The 18,255-nt window shown below is 40.8% G+C and overlaps 2 protein-coding genes across 11 annotated transcripts in view; both read right to left on the bottom strand.

Moving 5' to 3' along the window:
* The window catches only part of SPTAN1 (spectrin alpha, non-erythrocytic 1), a 60,960-nt gene extending 53,457 nt beyond the window's left edge, over positions 1-7,503 (bottom strand). For 7 of the 10 annotated variants that reach the window (XM_036749392.1, XM_036749396.1, XM_036749393.1 and 4 more), the window contains exons 1-2: positions 7,384-7,499; positions 4,391-4,441 (exon numbers count right to left, since the gene is read on the bottom strand). In XM_036749392.1, coding sequence (XP_036605287.1) covers positions 4,391-4,423 — 33 coding nt within the window. In that variant the 5' untranslated portion in view covers positions 4,424-4,441; positions 7,384-7,499. Of the gene's footprint in view, positions 1-4,390; positions 4,442-7,383 lie in introns of all 10 variants that reach the window. The other 3 variants (XM_036749394.1, XM_036749398.1, XM_036749401.1) reach the window with 1 other exon arrangement.
* Positions 7,504-12,104: 4,601 nt separating this feature from the next.
* Positions 12,105-18,255, bottom strand: part of GLE1 (GLE1 RNA export mediator) — a 28,329-nt gene continuing 22,178 nt past the window's right edge. Inside the window, exons 12-16 of the mRNA XM_036753058.1 lie at positions 17,874-18,003; positions 17,128-17,232; positions 15,313-15,395; positions 14,255-14,318; positions 12,105-13,534 (exon numbers count right to left, since the gene is read on the bottom strand). Of these exons, the coding sequence (XP_036608953.1) occupies positions 13,466-13,534; positions 14,255-14,318; positions 15,313-15,395; positions 17,128-17,232; positions 17,874-18,003 (451 nt within the window). The 3' untranslated portion in view covers positions 12,105-13,465. The remainder of the gene's footprint in view (positions 13,535-14,254; positions 14,319-15,312; positions 15,396-17,127; positions 17,233-17,873; positions 18,004-18,255) is intronic.

Genomic DNA, 18,255 nt, shown 5'->3' with positions numbered 1-18,255 from the left:
GAGATACACCACAGGGAAATAAAAATTAAGACAGAACCTCTTACAGTTTCGGAAGGACAATAGTAAAACTGTTTCTAGAAAAATAAATAGGAAAAAAAGAATAAAAAAAAGAAAAAGATATAGAATTCTCTTTTCTGGCTTCTGAAAAGTGTTTCTCTTAAAAACAAAAACAAAAGCCTTGCAATTAAAAAGAAAACAGAAGTCATAGTGAAAACACACAAACCAGACAGTAGCTGACTCTTTTCTAATGTAAAGGCATCTTTGTAAACACTCCTTTCTTGGTGTCCCAGTATGGGATAAAATTAAAAAGTAAGTATCTTGCTGATAGCACTATCCCCACCACCACACCCTATACTTTCTATTAGTTCCTCATTCATTATAGACAAGACTTAATTAATCCTCAAATCATTACGGGGAAATAAGATAAGCAGAGTCTTTTCATTCTTACAGCTCAAGAAACTGAGGCACACAAAGAGGCAAAGTGATATATCCAAAACATTGGATATAATGAAATCAACAGGCAGGCTAGAAATTGAACCCAAGTATCCCGATCCACTGCTTTACCTACTAGACAAGGAATTGCTAACCTTTTTTTCAAGTTAATAAACTCCTACTGATTATATCTGTGTCCTCCACCCTGCGCTATATGGCATTATCTACGCTTTAGTTAAAATGAACACTGCAGTTAAGAACTGACACATTGCCTGAGATGGCTGGGCAAACCAAACCATGGGTGAACAGTTGAGAATCCCTGCATTACACCATACCACCCATCATCTCTCATACTTATATCTCCTAGAGAGCAGATAAGACAAAGAAACAGGTTAAATAACCCTCTTTAAGAAAGGAGGAAACAGTTTATCTACTTTGCTCCTATAAATAAAATTTAAAAAATAGTTCATGCCAGCTCCTCCATAGCAAGGAGTGTCATAAATACATGCATACTATAATCACTGGAGTTTCTGAAAGACACCTTAAATCCCAGGGATCATTATTGTGTTATTTAGCCCTGCCTCTTCATATCACAATCTCCATTTCTATTCGATAATCCTGAAGCTGCTATGGAAACCTCCAAGAAATCATATTCAGTAAAAAGCCCTTTGTGATGGAAAAAAACAACCCACCATTACGGTATGTCTGTCTTCTGGAGAAGGTTTTCCAGTCTCCCCCAGCTCACTGATCTCAATCTACCAATGAGGTTAGACCATCCAGAGGCCTGTGGCTGAAGTTACCAACCTAAAAGGACCTCTTTGTAGCCCTGGTGAAGTAGAGCCAGTCAATTGTATACCAAGTACTTTGGTCGGGTGATAATGGACTGTTCTTTCCCCCACAGCAGATCAGCTGACATCAGCAGGCCTGGGTTCTGCCAAGATGCAGTCAGCAGTCACTAGGGAGCCTGGAGACTGAAAGTCATCCATGCTGCAGAATGAAGTCTGCATTCAGTGTTTTCATTTGTAGAATTACAAAAAGCCTTCAAACTGAAATGGAACTCTCTCTCCAGTTTAGCCGCCATTTTCAACCTATTCTCATTGCCCCATTCTCATTGGAAGAGCCCCTAAAAGGCAGATGAGTAGAAAAACCCCACCCAACTTGTTAAGAATTTTCTGAATTACCAAAAGCCATTATCATCCTATGGAGTTACCTCTCACACTGCATCCTTGGATTCTATTTACATACAACCCTCAACCCTCCCACAACTAAAGCTGCAGAATTCCAAGTAACCTGCGCCAGGGTCTTTCCTAGGTCAAGTTGGAGACAAAGACAGAAAGTTCCATATTGGTCCTAGAGGTAAATAAATTCTGGTCATGAGGGCTTTAAAAACAAGGAGCTAAAGAGATGTCTTTTTAAGTTCTAAACACTTCTTAAAATACCTCAAATGAGATAATTTTTTAGACTATTAGAAATATAAAGCAAACAACTATCTCAAATCAGTTTGTAAATGGATTTAAAAAAAGAAACACTCTCTGAATAAGATGGCCCTTTAACAGTAAGTGAAACTGATCTGATAATAAAAATATGTATTTTAAAAAAATCATTTGTAAACACCCTCTTTAAATTAGTGGAAAACAAAAAAATTAGCTTTTTGCAAATGGTATTTGAAAAGAGTGATACTAAAAAATAATGACGCCATTCAATGGGGGCTATTTATAAATACTGCAATGCAACAGTCATGATGTCAGCAATCTTTCGGCAAAGAAAGCAGCTTGATCTCAGGGGGTTAAAGAGGAATTACAACCATGCCACCAATAGTGATAAATAAAAAGTAAGACTTTGTCAGCATTTCTACAGTACTATTTAAATTCTAGGGACAGAAGTGTCCAAAAGATGTGGAACTTAACACCTAGAAGCCCCAGATCAATTTTTCAAACCTACCTTAAAGCATCAACTGAATATGCTTGCATTTTTCTAGATTTCTAGCTGAAGGACAGTTTGACATTAATTAGCATATATAGCTTCTCAATCAGTGCCCTAGACACAGACTTTAAAATTTATTTGTTTAAAAAATGCTTTTGTTCAAATAAATAAAACTCTACAAGTTAAATCCTTAGTGTGGACTGAGGGAGGTTTGCAAGGTAGGAAAGAAGACCATTAAGCAACACATTCAATCCAAAGGTCACACATCTGGGGCACTGCAGACTTGGTATCTGCAGTCAGCCAGCAATTACAGCTTTTTTCTGGGGCTCACAAGTGGAAAAATTTGTAGAGAAAATGATCAGAAGTTTCTACAAAAGGAAATGAGTGGCACAAAAATTTGAAAGGCTTTCAAAGCCACCACTATATAAATTCAGGCTTCCAGAAAGAGCAATGAATTTTTTTAAGAGTTGCATCTCCAATCACACTCTTATTTATTTTGCTGGAAGTTAAAGAATACCATTTCACCTACTTGATTAAAACAAAACCAAAACATAGCTAGGGAGGAGTTTTCTGGAATAAAGTTCTCTTTACTCATTAACAGGATGAACAAGGAACCTGCTACATGGGAAAAATCTTTGCATTAAGCCAAAGAAATGAGCCAGCACAATCATTTAACAGTTTTGCTTTTCTGCTTAGTCAGACCTCGGATGTTTAGAAAAGACAATGCGATTGTCTTTGGAGAATAAACAGTAGCCTGTTACCTACATGCTAACATTCCCCAGCAAAAGTATTAAATCTATAGATTACTATAAAATGTTACATTAGTTTTCAGTTAACTAGATATCAGTAGAAGTCAGCAAAATCTTAGCTTTGAGAAAGCAAATTATCTAGACTGCATTGCATCAAACTCCAAAAAGAATATGCTTTTTGGATAATCTAATTCCTGAATGCTTCTCAAGTATCATCATACCACTTACCTTTTAACCTATAACATTCAGATAAGAAGTACCTGAGCACAATATTATCTTTACTGTAGTTCAAACAGGAAAATGTTCTATATTGTAGCCCATCTTTTAAAAAACCCATTTAAAGAGTTAAACAGAGTCAATTTTTTTTAAAAAGCCTGTACCTTGGATTTATTGCCTATAATCACAAGATCACAGAATCATAGATTTGGTGATCTAATCCAACCCCTTCATTTTACAAATGAGGAAACTGAGGTTTGGAAGGATTAAATGACTAGCCCAAGACCATACAGTACCAGGCGGCAGAGGACAGAACATGAATGCAGGCCCTGAATCCGTATCAAGGGCTCTTTACACTGCACACCATCACCCCTCCAGGTTTGAGAGTCAATATTTCTTTGCATATGAATTCTACTTTGTTTTTAGGTTTAAAAAAATTATTCCAATTCAACAAATGCTTTGAAATGTTTCGAATAAAATGGTTATTAGCTATTTTTGGTATTTTTTAAAAATAAAATTAAAAATTCCTATCATTCTAGGGATAAGGTTACAATAAAAATAAAAGCTAGTGCAGACAGGAAACAAACCCAAGTTGTGAATATATGACAATGAGAACCAAAATGTCACTTTTACTAAGTGAATTGTGGTTCAAATTCTTTTCCAAACATTAACAACAACCTGTTTTGTCTCTTGGTTCCTAAGAGCCAAGTAATGACCAGGAAAGAAAAAAATCAAATCCATGACACATGCAAACTATGGTCCAGTGATGAGATAATAAATTCATGCGTCAGAAGAGGAAAAATACTTAAGGATTTAGAAATTTTAAAGAGAAGCTACTGAGAATCCTTGAATCACACACCACACCACCTTTTCCCTTCACTCTTCAATCTCTACCCCCCTCCCCAAACCCCCAACTTGTCTGCTTAACAGAAAGGTCCATGCAAGTTGAATTCCTCCCCCTTATCCCTTCTCTGGATCACAATCCTCTCTGACATCAATGTTGTGCCATCACTGCAAAACAGGCAAACCAGAGAAAGCAACACATTTCCTGCATGCTTCATGTCAAATACCTGGACTCTGCGCTTACGAAACGATGACAACATGATGGAAGAATGCAGAGTCTAAAGGGGGAGGGGGAAGAGCAAGATAATAAACTGCTAAAGGCAAACCAAACAACAAGGGTGAAATAAAGAGATCTATAAGAACCATCTGGGTAAATTCCAATTTCAGAATTCTTTTCTTTCCTTTCCCATGCTTCAAAGAATTAATGTAGCATGTCATCTGACACAATGCTAATTTTTATTTTTCAAAAAGCCCTATTCCACCAGAATGTAGCAACTCTTTTATTTATTTTTTTAATAAAGGTGTGACTGATTACTTTCAAACTATATGCAATAATTCTGAATAAGGTAAGGTGAGCCTCCCTTTCGTATGTTCTACAGTGTTTCACTGAAACAACACAGATTTAAGTGAAAAATGTTATGGTATTTATCTCCCTACACTACCATAGCCCAACCCACTGAAATGTGCCAAATGTCCCAAATGTCATCTCCTGTTCAAAAACTAACAAAATAATTGGTCCAAAGGGAATACACAAAAAACATGGAAGAGAAGTGACTATTCCAGGGAAAGCTGCTCTACTGAACAAGCCTGATCAGATGATGGGCTGTAGGAGTTGGTTTTTTTTGCATTCTCTTACCCTGAATTTACCATCGAGGCACTGCATTCCAAGCTACTGTACATGGCTAACTGCTGCAGATGCACCCTTGCAGTTGTGAGTGCATACCTAGCACAATCCTTGCATAGCTCAGAAAGGATTGATTTCAGAGTCAGTCGAGCAGGCAGGCATACTGGACGCCTATTGCCCTTGACACAAGTTCAGCAATGGCAGGATTGTGCTGGACCTCTCCCAGTTATCCAACTCCCAGTATCTGCAATATGCCCCTCCCTTTCACAAGGCTCATTCCAAAGAACCAAAATGTAATAAAGCCATTTTGAACAAAATAATATCCATCATTTAAAATGGCTTGTCAGACAGCCTGATAGGAAGATGTTACAACCTTAAGAATAAATGAAATTTCCATATTAGGTCAATTAAAAAAAATCCAATAGAAACCATTTTACATCTGCCCATAACAACCTTCAATTCTTTTCCTGACTTTGGCTAGGTCCCTGGATAACATCTAACACAGTTTAAGTGTCCCTTTGCTAATTATTGATCCACTTACCAAAAAAAGAATTTCCTGCAGTAAGAAGTTGACTGCAGCAATTTTTTCCCTGATTGGTCTCAATCTGACCTTGCAAAATGCACAACTAAACTTTAAATTTTAAAGAGAAATAAATTTATGACAAGACAACGAATTGCTTAGTTCAATGATTTTTACATACCTCAGCAACTACAAGTGCAGTGCTACTCTTAAAAATCTGCCTCACTTTCTTGCTGTAAAAAAAAAAATCACTTCTCATTCCCTTGTACTTTTCTGTCCTCTCTTCTCCCCACCCACAATATATGGTGATATATTTAAATCTGCATTCCATGCTTAAGGCAATTTTTTCAACAGATTACTAAAATATTGTTACACTTTGTCACTGGAACTCTCTTCTATCCTCCCTCAAAAGGCCTCAGCTTGGGCTTTTCCAATATAACTTGCTACAGCTAGAACAAAGAGCACAAGTATTTCAGGATTCATTATGTAAACGTCGATTTTCCAAGTTGATTCATCTCATCCCAGCTTTCCCAGTCTGCCCAGTTACTTACATATATAGCTTTTAAACCTAAGGGCAGATTTTAAAGAGGCAATTTACACTCCTGAGTTAAACAGATCTTTAAAGGCAACGCCTTTAGAAAAAATTCAGCATAGGGACTGTTTTCAAATAAAGCTGCTCTACCGTTCAATAGAAATTGATACCAAAAGGCAAGTAAGTAATTATCTTATGGATCCCAAGCACAAGAGAAAAAAAATCTTTCTAACCTATTAAGGTTTTATTTGAATGGTTTTACAATTATAAGTGGTTGCATGATACCACCTTGATTGACAAATAAACTACAGCTGAGCTGGGGAAAAAAAGGGCATGTTCAGTGGAATTACACAAAATGGTTCCTAAGGTCTGTTAAGGCCTACAAAGATGCAAGGAGTCTCTTCTGAGCTCTTTCGTGTGAAGTGGACAAGGGTGGGGGTGGTGGGGGGAGAGGCAGGGATGTCACGGATTCCTTCGTGTGAGATTTGTCTTGAGGCCACAGAGACATCCTTCTCGATCTCCCCTCCATCCAAGACTGACCGGTCTGTACGTCCAGCATACAAACTCTGACCTCTGACCCGGTGGAGAATAGGTAAAGGGGGGGGCTTCCTAACCGAACCCCTCCCCGCTCCCATGTCCACCTGTCCACCTCCGAGGGGATCTGAGCTGCCCCTGACCTTGGTCAGGGTGAGCGTGGGTGGGGTCGGGATGCCCCCGACACCCAGCCTCAGCAGCCCTGCAGGCGGGGCAGGAAGAGGGGAGAAGGGAGAAAGCAGAGCGGTGGGTGGGCTGGGGCGGAGGCCGGGCTGAGCCCGACCGGCGGGGGGGGGGGATGGGTCCAGCTGCCCCGGCGAGCCTCTCAATGACATTCCTGCCTCCGTCTGCCCAGGGCGGATTCGCCGCGCTCTCCCCCACGCTACAAAGCCGGCTCCAGCCCCCGGACCCCTCGAGCGAGGATGCGGGGGCGCGGGCGGGGCCGGGCGCGGGCCCCGCGATCTGGAGAGGACGGGCTGGCTCTCGGCGGCCGCCCCCGCCCAAGCTCACCTGTCCGTTTCCTCCCGCTGCCGCCCCGCCCCTTCCAGCCAGCCCAACGCCTCGAGCCCTCCGAGGGACCCTTTCTCTTCTCTTCCCTTCCCAGCCTCCCCTCAGTTTCCTGCATCCCCCCCCAAAACGCTAGGGTGTGCCTCCCCACCTCCACCCTCACCTCCACCTTCGCCCCCCCACCCCCAGGGCTTCCTAGGTTCCCCAGGCCAGCCTCCGAGGCAGAAGAGGAAGCCGCCCTCGCCTGCCCCTGGTGGGTGAGGGACACCCCACTGCCTCTCACCGGTTCTGGGGCGGGGGAGTGGGGTTCGCGGGGACAGAGGAGGGGAATAAAAGGCTCGGCTCGGCTCGGTTCAGCTCCGCTCCTTTCGTTTCCGCAGCGGCCAGTGGAGGAAGCGCGCGCTCCCCAGACCCTTTTATAAGCAGCCCAGGCGCGCTCCCGACAGCAGCGCGCAGGAGGGAGGGAGGAATAGTTGGGAGCGGGGAAGAGGAGAAATCACGCAGCGAAGGGTGGGGAGGAGGGGGTGAGGGGCGGGGCTTTCAGGCCTCGCCCCAGCTGGATCAGGCGGAAAGGGCCGAGAGGTTCCGGAAGGAGCCGAAGGGGGGTGGGGATTGCAGAGCAAACTGCGTGGGAGTAAAACGAGAAAGGAAGGAGCCAGCGGGTGGGGGAAGAGAGCGAGCCGGGCTTAGCGCGCCTAGGGTGTGGCTGTTCTCCCAGCTGCCCCCGCCCCTTTGCACAAGCCTCCATCCTACCCCACCCCTTGCAGAGATGCTGTCAAGGGGCAAAGAGCCGAGTTACTGTAAGGGTGGACACCTAGGGTGGGCAGTCGGGAAAACAGAGACTTAAGGGGGACCCTTGGACCCATTGCACCCCCTCCCACCCTGATTCCCGTAGCAAAGTGTCGTCTACGGGAAAGGAGCCTGCCTGTGCTCCTGTGTTCTCCGAGTCTAGGATCCCTTCCCTTGTAGCGAGGCGGGGCTGGTCCTCCAGGCATTCACTGCAGTTCAGCCCTATAAAAATAGCTCTTGCAGTCTCCGCTGCAGCATCTGCCTCCTGGGAGAGATGGGGCCGACACACGGGATTAAAGCGGAGTGAGAGAACCGCATCATCAAGGGATCGTCATGTCAGAAGCACTATTAAAAACAGCAAATATCTGTGGTTTTAACCTCAGAAACCTGAGATGGAGATGAGATGGGAAGAGAGAACCTGCTACTTTTGCTAATGACAGCTCCAATAGGAGATTGGGAGAGGGGACACATGGCAGGTTGTTTCCTAGAGAAACAGGATAACATTGGAAATAACGTTGGATTTGGAATCCTAAGACCTCTTTTCAAGTCTACCATTTATTAATATGGCAACCCCTCAGAATGTTCATCTGTAAAGTGGGGATAACACCTACGTCACAGATGTGGTAAGAAATTATATAAAAACCTTTTGTAAGCCTAAAGAGAAATACATAGGTGGGATATTTTAAAAGACATTATTTTTCATAGACCCAAGGGCATTCAAATATCTTCCTTAGGGTGAAAAATCTGCAGTATGCTTTTTTTTTTTCCTAGTTCTGCTAACAGCAGGAGCTGGAAGTAAACAGCCTTTAGGAGCAGTGGGAAAACCTAATTACCTGCTATCAGAGAAGGAGATCTGCAGTGCTGAGTTGGAGAGCCTCAATGCTGCATCAGACTGCAACCGTATTCATTAAATAAACATGCAAGGCACTGGCCCTCTGCAGGAAAGGTTGGTCCTGGGCCCAGTTCAGAGGCTCCCTGTACTCAGATGGGCGGGTTCCTTCCTTTGACTTAGGAAGCTCTGCCCAGATTCCTAGCTCCCAGCACCATATAGTTCGGATGGTGAAATGTTTTTCTAGGGGAAGCCATCATTCCAAAGGAAAAGGACTGGTCACTACCAAACACTTTGCAGACTCAGAAAAATGGGGCAGAAGGGCAAAATGTTTCCTGAAACCTTTTGTGTAGAGAAGACCAGAGCTGAACGATTCCTCCCTAGGGGAATCATTTCAGTTAACAGCTGATCCTTTCAATATCCTCTTCCACTCCTGGCAGCAACAAAATGTCTAATCAAATATTCAGCTCTGTGTACAAAATGGCTAACATCAACTAATGTGTCAGAGGCAGCTATAGCTACCCAGAATGAGAATACCAATTTGCACCAGTAAGGAATGCATTTAATTTCAGTTATAGAGGGATAGTTATAAAACCCTTTTTGTGCCTTTGTCTCCCTTTGAAAAATCACCCTGGCCCCATGAATGCTTTGCAGCGAGGTGGGTTCCAACTACTAATGCCAAATACAAAGGAGCCTAGAAGCTTCGATACTGTCAAATCACTATACTTATTACAGAAACTACAATCTAATTCCTGTTAAGATATTAACTAAGGCTTTACCTGGAAAACTGTAAATCAGTATTAGCGATGACCACCTCATAATTTAATACTAAGCATTTTAAAGGATTTTCTGAAAGATCTGTGTGTCAACATCTGCATTAACTAATTTTCATTCATTTAACGAGAACTTATTTAGTGCCTACCATTAGGAAGAATGTCTGTGCAGATTATCACAAAGTATCTTCATTGAAGAGCTCATTTAATGAAATACATTTTATACTGCCTTTATATCTTATGGGCTTTAAAAAGTTCTGGCCCAGTACATTTTTCAGGTGAATACATACAAGATCAAGGGAAAGCATTAATTGCCTTAAAATATATATTTCTTACCCTGGAATAATTACAAGTTATTTGAAGGCAAGTATAAGAATGCTGACCTATATTTCACTAACCAAGGTATCCCTTGAGAGATAATATTGTGAAGCCTTGTGGGCTGGTAAAATCACACTTGTTAACAAGTTAACTTTTTGAGTTTTGGTAGTATGAGTGCACATTCTTTCCACCAGTGAATTTCAATGCCTCCAAATGCCTTCTCATCACATAAAATTTTATCCAGGTTCTTCAGCATAAATCCTCCACAGGGCATCTACCCAACACACTGGGGGTTTTATATGGTTCAGTTTGCTCACCAATCTATCAATTCACTGATTGTTGAATGAAAGTCTCATGTTTAGCATACCAACAGATAAATTAATGTTTGTAGGCAATCTTAAAAAAAAAAAACCCAAACACTCAACTGATTCTTACCACCTGGCTTCTTTTCTACCGCTGTCACCACTGCGGCAGGAGTAGGCTATACATGGGACCAAGGGCATTTTGTAGTTTTATCTGTTTTATTGGTCACCAAGGCTGAAGAATGTACCACCTAGTAGCCAATCTGTAGGTGGTTTGAGAAAGGCCTTAAGGTTGCCCTTATCACATCTGTTGCTGCTGGGCTCCTATTTTCAAACTTGCAGTATCAGGAACTCAGTGTAATCAGTTTATTGAGTAATCAGGCTCCAGTTAATTCACATTGACTAAAGTCACAAGAGGGAAAATGTAAATGAGAACATCAGTTTATTATATCACAATAGGAGATGTATACCTCAGTACACAGAGGAACTACTACCACCTGTGTGCTTCCTTTACCAACACACACTGGAAGCTCTCTAAAGAAACAGTGAAGTCTTTTTTAAAGAGTTGTAGTGGCAAAAACATTTTGTCACCTTGCAGCCAGCCTAGAGATGAGCTTCTCCAAATTTAGCTAAGCTAGTCTTTAGATAACAGACATACAATCCCCATTGCTAGGCCTTTCTAATTCAGTTTGAACTTGCAAGAGGAAGGATGCATTTAAGAGCCCAAGGTTACTTCCATGCCATCAGCAAGTAGGGGTTCAATGGAAAGGGAAATATTTTAAGTCAACAAAGTTGTCTGAAAGGTATGACAAGTTCTATACACAGAGTGGCCCCTTCTTTCCGTGTAGGTTCATTTAGGAAGCTAGAGCTCAAGATGGTGGTTAGAAGAACATGGAAAAGAGAAAAGAAGAATATCCAGATTTAGTGTGGTATTTTTAAATATTTAAGATTTGTTCTCATTTCTATAAGGTCTGATCAGTGACTCACCCATACCTACCTTCTAAAGTGATGGCTGTCAACCCACTGCTGCTCACAACCTCTCCACATGCATCACTCCTGGGGATGCTTTTAGTCCCACCACCTTTCCTGTGGCCATCTGTGGGTAGCTTTACCTGGCCCAACTCTGGAAAATATCCTTCCCAGAGTAAGGCCCAAGGACTCATATTTGAAATTGTCTGGAAGGCAACTGACTTCTCATAGATAAGGGATATCAACGATTTCTGCCCTATTTCTAATTCATACTCATTACATTCAATTTAAGATTATATAGGGCACTAATTAAAAAAGAAAAGGAAAATGGCTTACATGCTAAAATAAGATCAGATCTGGAGGAAAATTGGACAGCATAAAAACTGAATCAAATCACTACTACTTTAAAGAAACATGCTCATTCCATCACCGGTTGCACCTATCTAGATTTCTTTCTGTGCGAACTACAATATCAGTGAGCATCAAAAACCGTACCACCCCTCTCTCCATTTTCTTATTTGTAAAAAAGAGGAAGTGTAGTACTGTGAAAAGAGCACTAGATCTAGAGACAAAGAACTTCGGTTCAAATCTCACCTCTGATACTACCTGTGTAACCCTGGGCAAATCACTTAATCTCTCTGCACCTGTTTCATCTATAAAACAAGGGGATTTGAATAGATGGCTGCTAGTTCCAGACCAACTTAGATAAACCATATCCACTGGACATGTCTAAAGATTACTAAGGGACCTTGTTCTTACCAAATAAAATACTGTGTTAACAATCAACTAGTCCTATCACACCCCTGCTAGACAGAAGGGGCTCACTTATTGACACCTAGTTATACAGTAGATGACCTAAAAAAAAGAGCAATTTTCCCAAGATCAGAGAATAAGAATCCTGGCCACCTTAACAACTATAATTATACTACAGACACCACACCATGACCCCAAAGATACAGCCAAAGTCATAAAGAATTAGACATAATGTTCTCACAAAGACCCAACAAACAACCAACTTGCCACAAGTTAGAAATAAAACTTTTATTTCTTTTTTAGAAGTGTAGTCAACCATTCACAGAATGAATCACTTCATACCACATGAGTATTAAAAAACTACCAGCTTTACATTATACACATCCTAATCTGACATCAAGGAATAGATCTACAGTTGTCCCCTGTGAGGCATAAATGGGAATGATTCTTTTCCTCACAACAAATCCAAGATCTACCAACAACCCAAGCTCCGGAGATCCCAGATGGATGTGGCAGACATAGGCATTCTTATTATTCTGCAGATTCATAACATTATCTTTTTGTGCTCAATCTGTGGCTCATGAAAACTCCCTCCACACTTAATACAGATGGCACTGACCTCAGCAAATCCTAGACTAATTGCAAAATTCAAGGAATTTGTTGTGAGATGGACAAGTAAAAACAAAGCAAGGCCTAAAGAAATCAATACTGTGTAAAAACTTCCAACTCAAGATAGCATCTGGTTACTATCATTAATTCCAGTCAAAGTGGCTCAGCCACCTCAATTGCATTTTTAGATTTTTAGATTTAATTTTTAGATTAATTTTTAGATTTCTGAATTTAACATGATCTTGCAACCACATGTAATCCAAAGTTGTGAGAAGCAAATCAACCAGAAACCACTTGATTACAATTATAAAGGGCTCTGAACCATATTTATTACCATTCAATAAGAATTCTAAAAAGCACTCTTTAAAAGTCTGTTCCTTTTCAAGGGATTTGGATGAATGTGAGGAACTAGCTCTACTCTGAAACTAATGCCCAAACTGCTATAAAGATACTAAAAAGGAAGGAAAGTTAGGATAAGTTCTGCAGCAGAAAGAGCAGTGGACTTGAGGTAAGAAGATCTAGGTTCAAGTCTAGCTTCACCACTTACAAGCTGTGTGACTATGAGCAAGTCACGTAAACTTTCTGAGCCTGTTTCCTTAGCTGTCAAAGAGGGACAACAGTAATAACACTACCTACCTGAGAGTAATGTTGTAAAGAACAAGATAACGCAAAACCACGTTGCAGTCATGAAATGATTTATGAATGTAAACTTATTACCATAATTATTAACTAGTATCTTTCATAAAGAATAAAACTCAAATTCCTTTTACTATGCCATGGTCATCACAGCTAATCCTCTTCTTGGCTACTATGTCTACTGGGTGAAGATTCCTTGATATAATTCATGATCAAGTTTAAGAAGGTATTTAAAACTATGAAAGTAACCTCCCTTGGCCATGAGATTAAAAAAAATAAAATACATTTTCAGATTTTAAAATCTGAGACAACTTTTCCCAAAACTCTGCTGTCTTCTGTTGCTTTATTTCTTTCCCTCCAAGAAAGGAACCAGCATCTCAGCCACCATCAGGAACGCCAGAAAGAAGAAGGAAGAGAGCCCTTTGGGAGGGGAATCTCCCTGTGCTGCAGACATTTCTGGAAAAGGAAAGAAGAAAAAAAACTGAATGACTGTCTGTAGGAGTGTTTCCAAAACGAGTCAGAAGATGTTATGTCAGACAGAAAGTATGCAATTCAACAACAACAACAACAAAAGTCTCACAAGTCTGAATAAGCCACTGAAAAATAGAAAAAAAAAAAAAAAGCAAGAAGGCTCTAAATGAAAAGCTTTGCTTATGTGAGCCTGATTTTTGTCTTTTACCATTACTAATGAAATCTGACTCAATGAGGAGTCTGCAGATTATGCTGGTGGTCCTTATACCACCAAATTATTTTTGAAAATCAACCTTTTGCTTTTTCTTGGCATTTGTAAAGACTCTAGTGGAAAGGTTAATTCCTTTGGAGAGATTACCACACTTCCTAGTTTATGAGCTCTGAGACAAAGAGAGGGATATTGGGACAATATGAAAATCTCTTAAGATAAAGGATGAATCAAAACAACAAATTAAATGGGTGATTCTTTGATTTTTGGAACAACTTACCCAAGGCAGAACATTACAACTATCCAGAAGAATAGGCTGTGATTTGTGAAAATTAATGAGAACTTAATTATTGAACTGAAACCAAAGTAAGGGAAAAAACAGATTAGGGACAAGAGGAGTTCAGGGAAGCAAGAATAAACAAAATAATGAAGAGAAGAAATGAAGGCATGATGATAATGGACTAAAGATCCAAGAACTTCTCAGATATTTAATTTACCTCCAGGAACTGTTTGAGACGTATGAAAGACCCCATTTGCCCTGAGCTGGTGATGGCTTCAATTCTAAAGAGAGGAAAAGAAATTAAGTTCAGCTGCACAGGAGAAACATGAAAGCAAGACAGGGAGATTTGGGATTCTTCTTGCTGGAGAACAACAGACATCTTTCAGAGCTTAGTTCAGTCTTTTAACAGAATTTCAGAGCTGGAATGGTATCACTAGCCATCTAGTCCAGCCCATACCCAAAAGGAATCCTCCATTTAAATGTACCCAACAAATGGTCAGACAGTTTCTGCTTGAAGACCTTTAATTTAGTAGTAGGAACCCATTATCTCCATAGTAGGCCCATTCCACTTTTTGGCAGCTCTGTTAAGGTTTTCTTAGCATCAGCTGCAACTTCCACCTATTAAACCCTGGTTCTGTTCTCTGAGGCCAGACATAAATCTAACCTCTTTTTCATAAGACAGCCCTTCAAATACTTCAAAGATAGCTATAATACCATCTCCCTGAATCTTTTCTAGGATAAACAGCCCTAATTTTCAAACGACTGACACTGACTCAACTGAATATTCTGTAGCTTGTAGTGCAAGGATTCCCAACCTTTTTGTTGGGATAAGCTAGCAGCACCAGGCATCATTTCCCTCCCAACTGGAAATACCACTAGGATACAGACGTAAGGGAAACTGTGGGCCCCAGATTGACCAGATTAAGTGATCAACTATGCTATCACAATTTACTGGCTAGAGATCCATATCTTACTGGCTTAAGATGTGCAAGAATCATCTTAGCTAATTGTGTGTGTGTGTCTAAGAATAGTGAGAAATGCCATGTATACCAACCTCAAACAGTCCTTAACTAGTACTATCTTGAAGGGGCCAAAAATGCTCTGTAGACATTTTTATCAGCTTTCAAATGTTATCAAATATCAATGGGGAAGAAGTACCTTTCTTTATACAATGACACTGCTTAATATTAGTAACAGAAACTATGTTTCTTGAATGTTTAATTCAGAACTGTATCCAATAACCTATGTTGTCTCTCTGTTCATCAACTTTGGTACCTGGGGAAATATTCTTCTTTTATGAGCAGCAGCATCTTCCAGAACTGAACTTGGTACTGTCTCATGAGTGCATTCCCGCATACCTGGAAGAGGCAGACAATCAATGTCAGAGAGGGAACAGAAACTTCCACCGACTCAGAAAGATCTAGAAGGCTCAACCAACCTTTTATTTTCCACTTCCCCCATAAAGCATGCCAATCATGCCACTGACCCAGCCAACAATGGCAGTCAATGGTTTTTTAAAGCATTCGTCTCATTTACCAAATACCACTGAGACTATTCCACATAATTTTTTTCTAGCTTATACCTTTAGAAGTTAAAATTTCATCTCACCCATTTTTGGTGGTTTGTAGAAGAATGAGACTTCCCTGTCTTCTTAATCCAGATACACTAAACATAAGTTAACTTTTTCTTCAAGAACCAATGTCAACATTATGAACGTCTATTACTGATATGAGAGGGATCATAAGCTGTTAATATGCTGTAATATAGTGATATGCTCACAACTGAAGTGTCTAGGTTTGCTCCTATTCCATTGTGGTTCATCCTTCATTCTTGAAGAGGACCATGACATCGGAGAGATGCTGACATGACTTGCAATTGAATTGGATTTAAGTGAGGAAGGGCTATGCAGAGTCACCAGCCTCACTTTCTCCTCCAGAGCCATCTGGGCCCAGTGGCCAGAAATAGATCAGGACAACTGGATATGGCCCAGGATGCACAGGGAGACCTTGGTCTTTTTAAGTTAAGGTCTTTATGAGTTCTCACTTTGAGGCAACGCTCATTCGGTGAGTCAAGGGACTCCCGAATCCTAGACCACTATGCGCGCACGCGCGCGCGTTCGTGTATGTGTGTGTGTGTGTGTGTGTGTGTATTTAATTTGGTAAATGAGACGAATGTGTGTGTAGGGTTTTTTTGTCTGTTAGCAATAATTTCTTGCTGTTGCCAGTACACCAATTTCAAGTAATTTTCTTCCAAATTTATTGCTTCTAATTTGCTCAGGGCTAGGAATATTAACAACGACCAAGGTGGTTATAATTGTATCTAAAATAATAGAGAAGAGGCTAAAGTGAAGGCCTGAAAGGGTTACCTTCTAAGAAAGTAGAGATTTTGTGATACTTATTTTGGTTGTTCAATGACCTTTTTAACAACCTGTTTTTCAGACATGTTCCAGACAATGAAGTTGCCAGGCAGATGACTTAGGAGCAGGCCTGCACAACCTGTGGCCCATGGGTTGCTTATGGCCCTCCAAAGGATTTCTAGAAGCCCTTGAAAAATATAGAGGAAAACATCTTTTTGTAGAGGAAATCTTTTGGCGGGCTGCAGGTTGCGAAGGCCTGCTTAAGAGATAAGGGAGTCACTGTTCCTTGAAGGACTAACGAGGCCACACGTGGCCCTCTAGGTCCTCAAGTTGGGATCTCTGACTGAATCCAAACTTCACAGCACAAATTCCTTTAATAAAATGATTTGTTCTGTAAAACTTGGACTCAGTCAAAAGGCCATACTCAAGGACCTAGAAGGCCACATTTAGCCACAAGGCTGCAGGTTACCCACCCCTGGTAGGATCAGTCTAACTTACAATGGAATAAATTAACACACAAGAAAAACCACTAGCTCAGGATTACCCTAAATTACTGTTGTGGATCTGAACAAAACTTGTAAACTTTGATTCCTGGGGATGTGCTACTGCCTCAACATCTCCCAAGCACATGTTTCTCTCAGTTCTGTTGCCCTTCAATACATTCTCCTATTGGCCAAAGAATTAAAAGACATCTTTGCCCACTTGGTTCATCCAGAAAGGATGTTACCATGTACCTCTAAGAAGTCAAAGAGAAGAGTGGCAGTGACATCTGACAGAGGCTCCATGTTCAGGATCTGTGCCAACCAGCGCCAGCCATGGTTTAAGCCATGAGGATGAACCTAGAAGAAGAATTCAATCATTTAACAATCTTTATTCAAGCCAAAGAATCAAAATCCCCTTTCATCATAGAATTTTTAAAGGATGGAGGAAACCTTAATATCAGTTATTACTATCTTTGCCATGAGACAAGAATGATGAATAGAATGAATCTTTTTTCATGGGATGGAATAATCCACTGTCTCCCAACTTTTCCTTCCTGAGATCCCTGAGATATAGGAATCAATTTCAGTGACTCTAGTTCACCTCCTCAATGTTGATACTTAAATTCTGCATTACTAATAGTAGTTTATATTTCTTTTTCTCCCTTTCGGGCCTAAATGAAAACAGGTCCACAGCAAATCCCACTTTGAAGACTCTGAGCCCAAACCTGGAAGGCCTTAACTAAGGCAGTCAGTCCATGGTCTCATTATTTACTGACAAAACCCGTTTCCTTGTGCTCATCCTCATTCCTTGAGTACCACTTGATTCCTCCATAAACAATACTACACAATTTTCTACCTCGACCCATCAGCTCATTCAGTGAGACTTCTTGAAGAAAAGGAACAATATTTCCTCTATGTCCTGATAGAATTGGCATTTTCTGATCAAACTCTCCACTGTTAGAGAATCCTAATACAGCTGGGAAGTCCCTCCTACCTACCCCTTGCCTATTTCCATAAGGCCAACGAAGCTGAATGATGGCAGCATAGAGACGAATCATCCCAGACATGCGTTTCAGAAAATTATCCTGTTGTTCAACTTTGGAATCCTTTACTTGGTAGCCAAGGAGCCTGTAAAGGAAAAACCCCAAACATTCAATGTGATAAGGAAAAATGAAAATGAGGAACCTGGGCTGTTGGTTTAGCAATCAAATTTACCTCTTATGGCTACATAAACCTATTCCTCCCCTCCCCTGACAAATCCAGATACACAAACATTTCTCAGTCTGCAGCAAAAGGCATGGTTAATCTGACAGAGGACTGAACTGAGCAATGGGAGAATCTGCATTTTTCTGTTCTATCATTTCAAATCAAGACAACACA

The sequence above is a fragment of the Trichosurus vulpecula genome, chromosome 3 (genome assembly GCF_011100635.1).
Source record: "Trichosurus vulpecula isolate mTriVul1 chromosome 3, mTriVul1.pri, whole genome shotgun sequence".
In the NCBI taxonomy this organism is placed as follows: domain Eukaryota; kingdom Metazoa; phylum Chordata; class Mammalia; order Diprotodontia; family Phalangeridae; genus Trichosurus; species Trichosurus vulpecula.
Note: the sequence above shows the minus strand (reverse complement) of the source record. Positions and strands in the feature narration are given on the sequence as shown.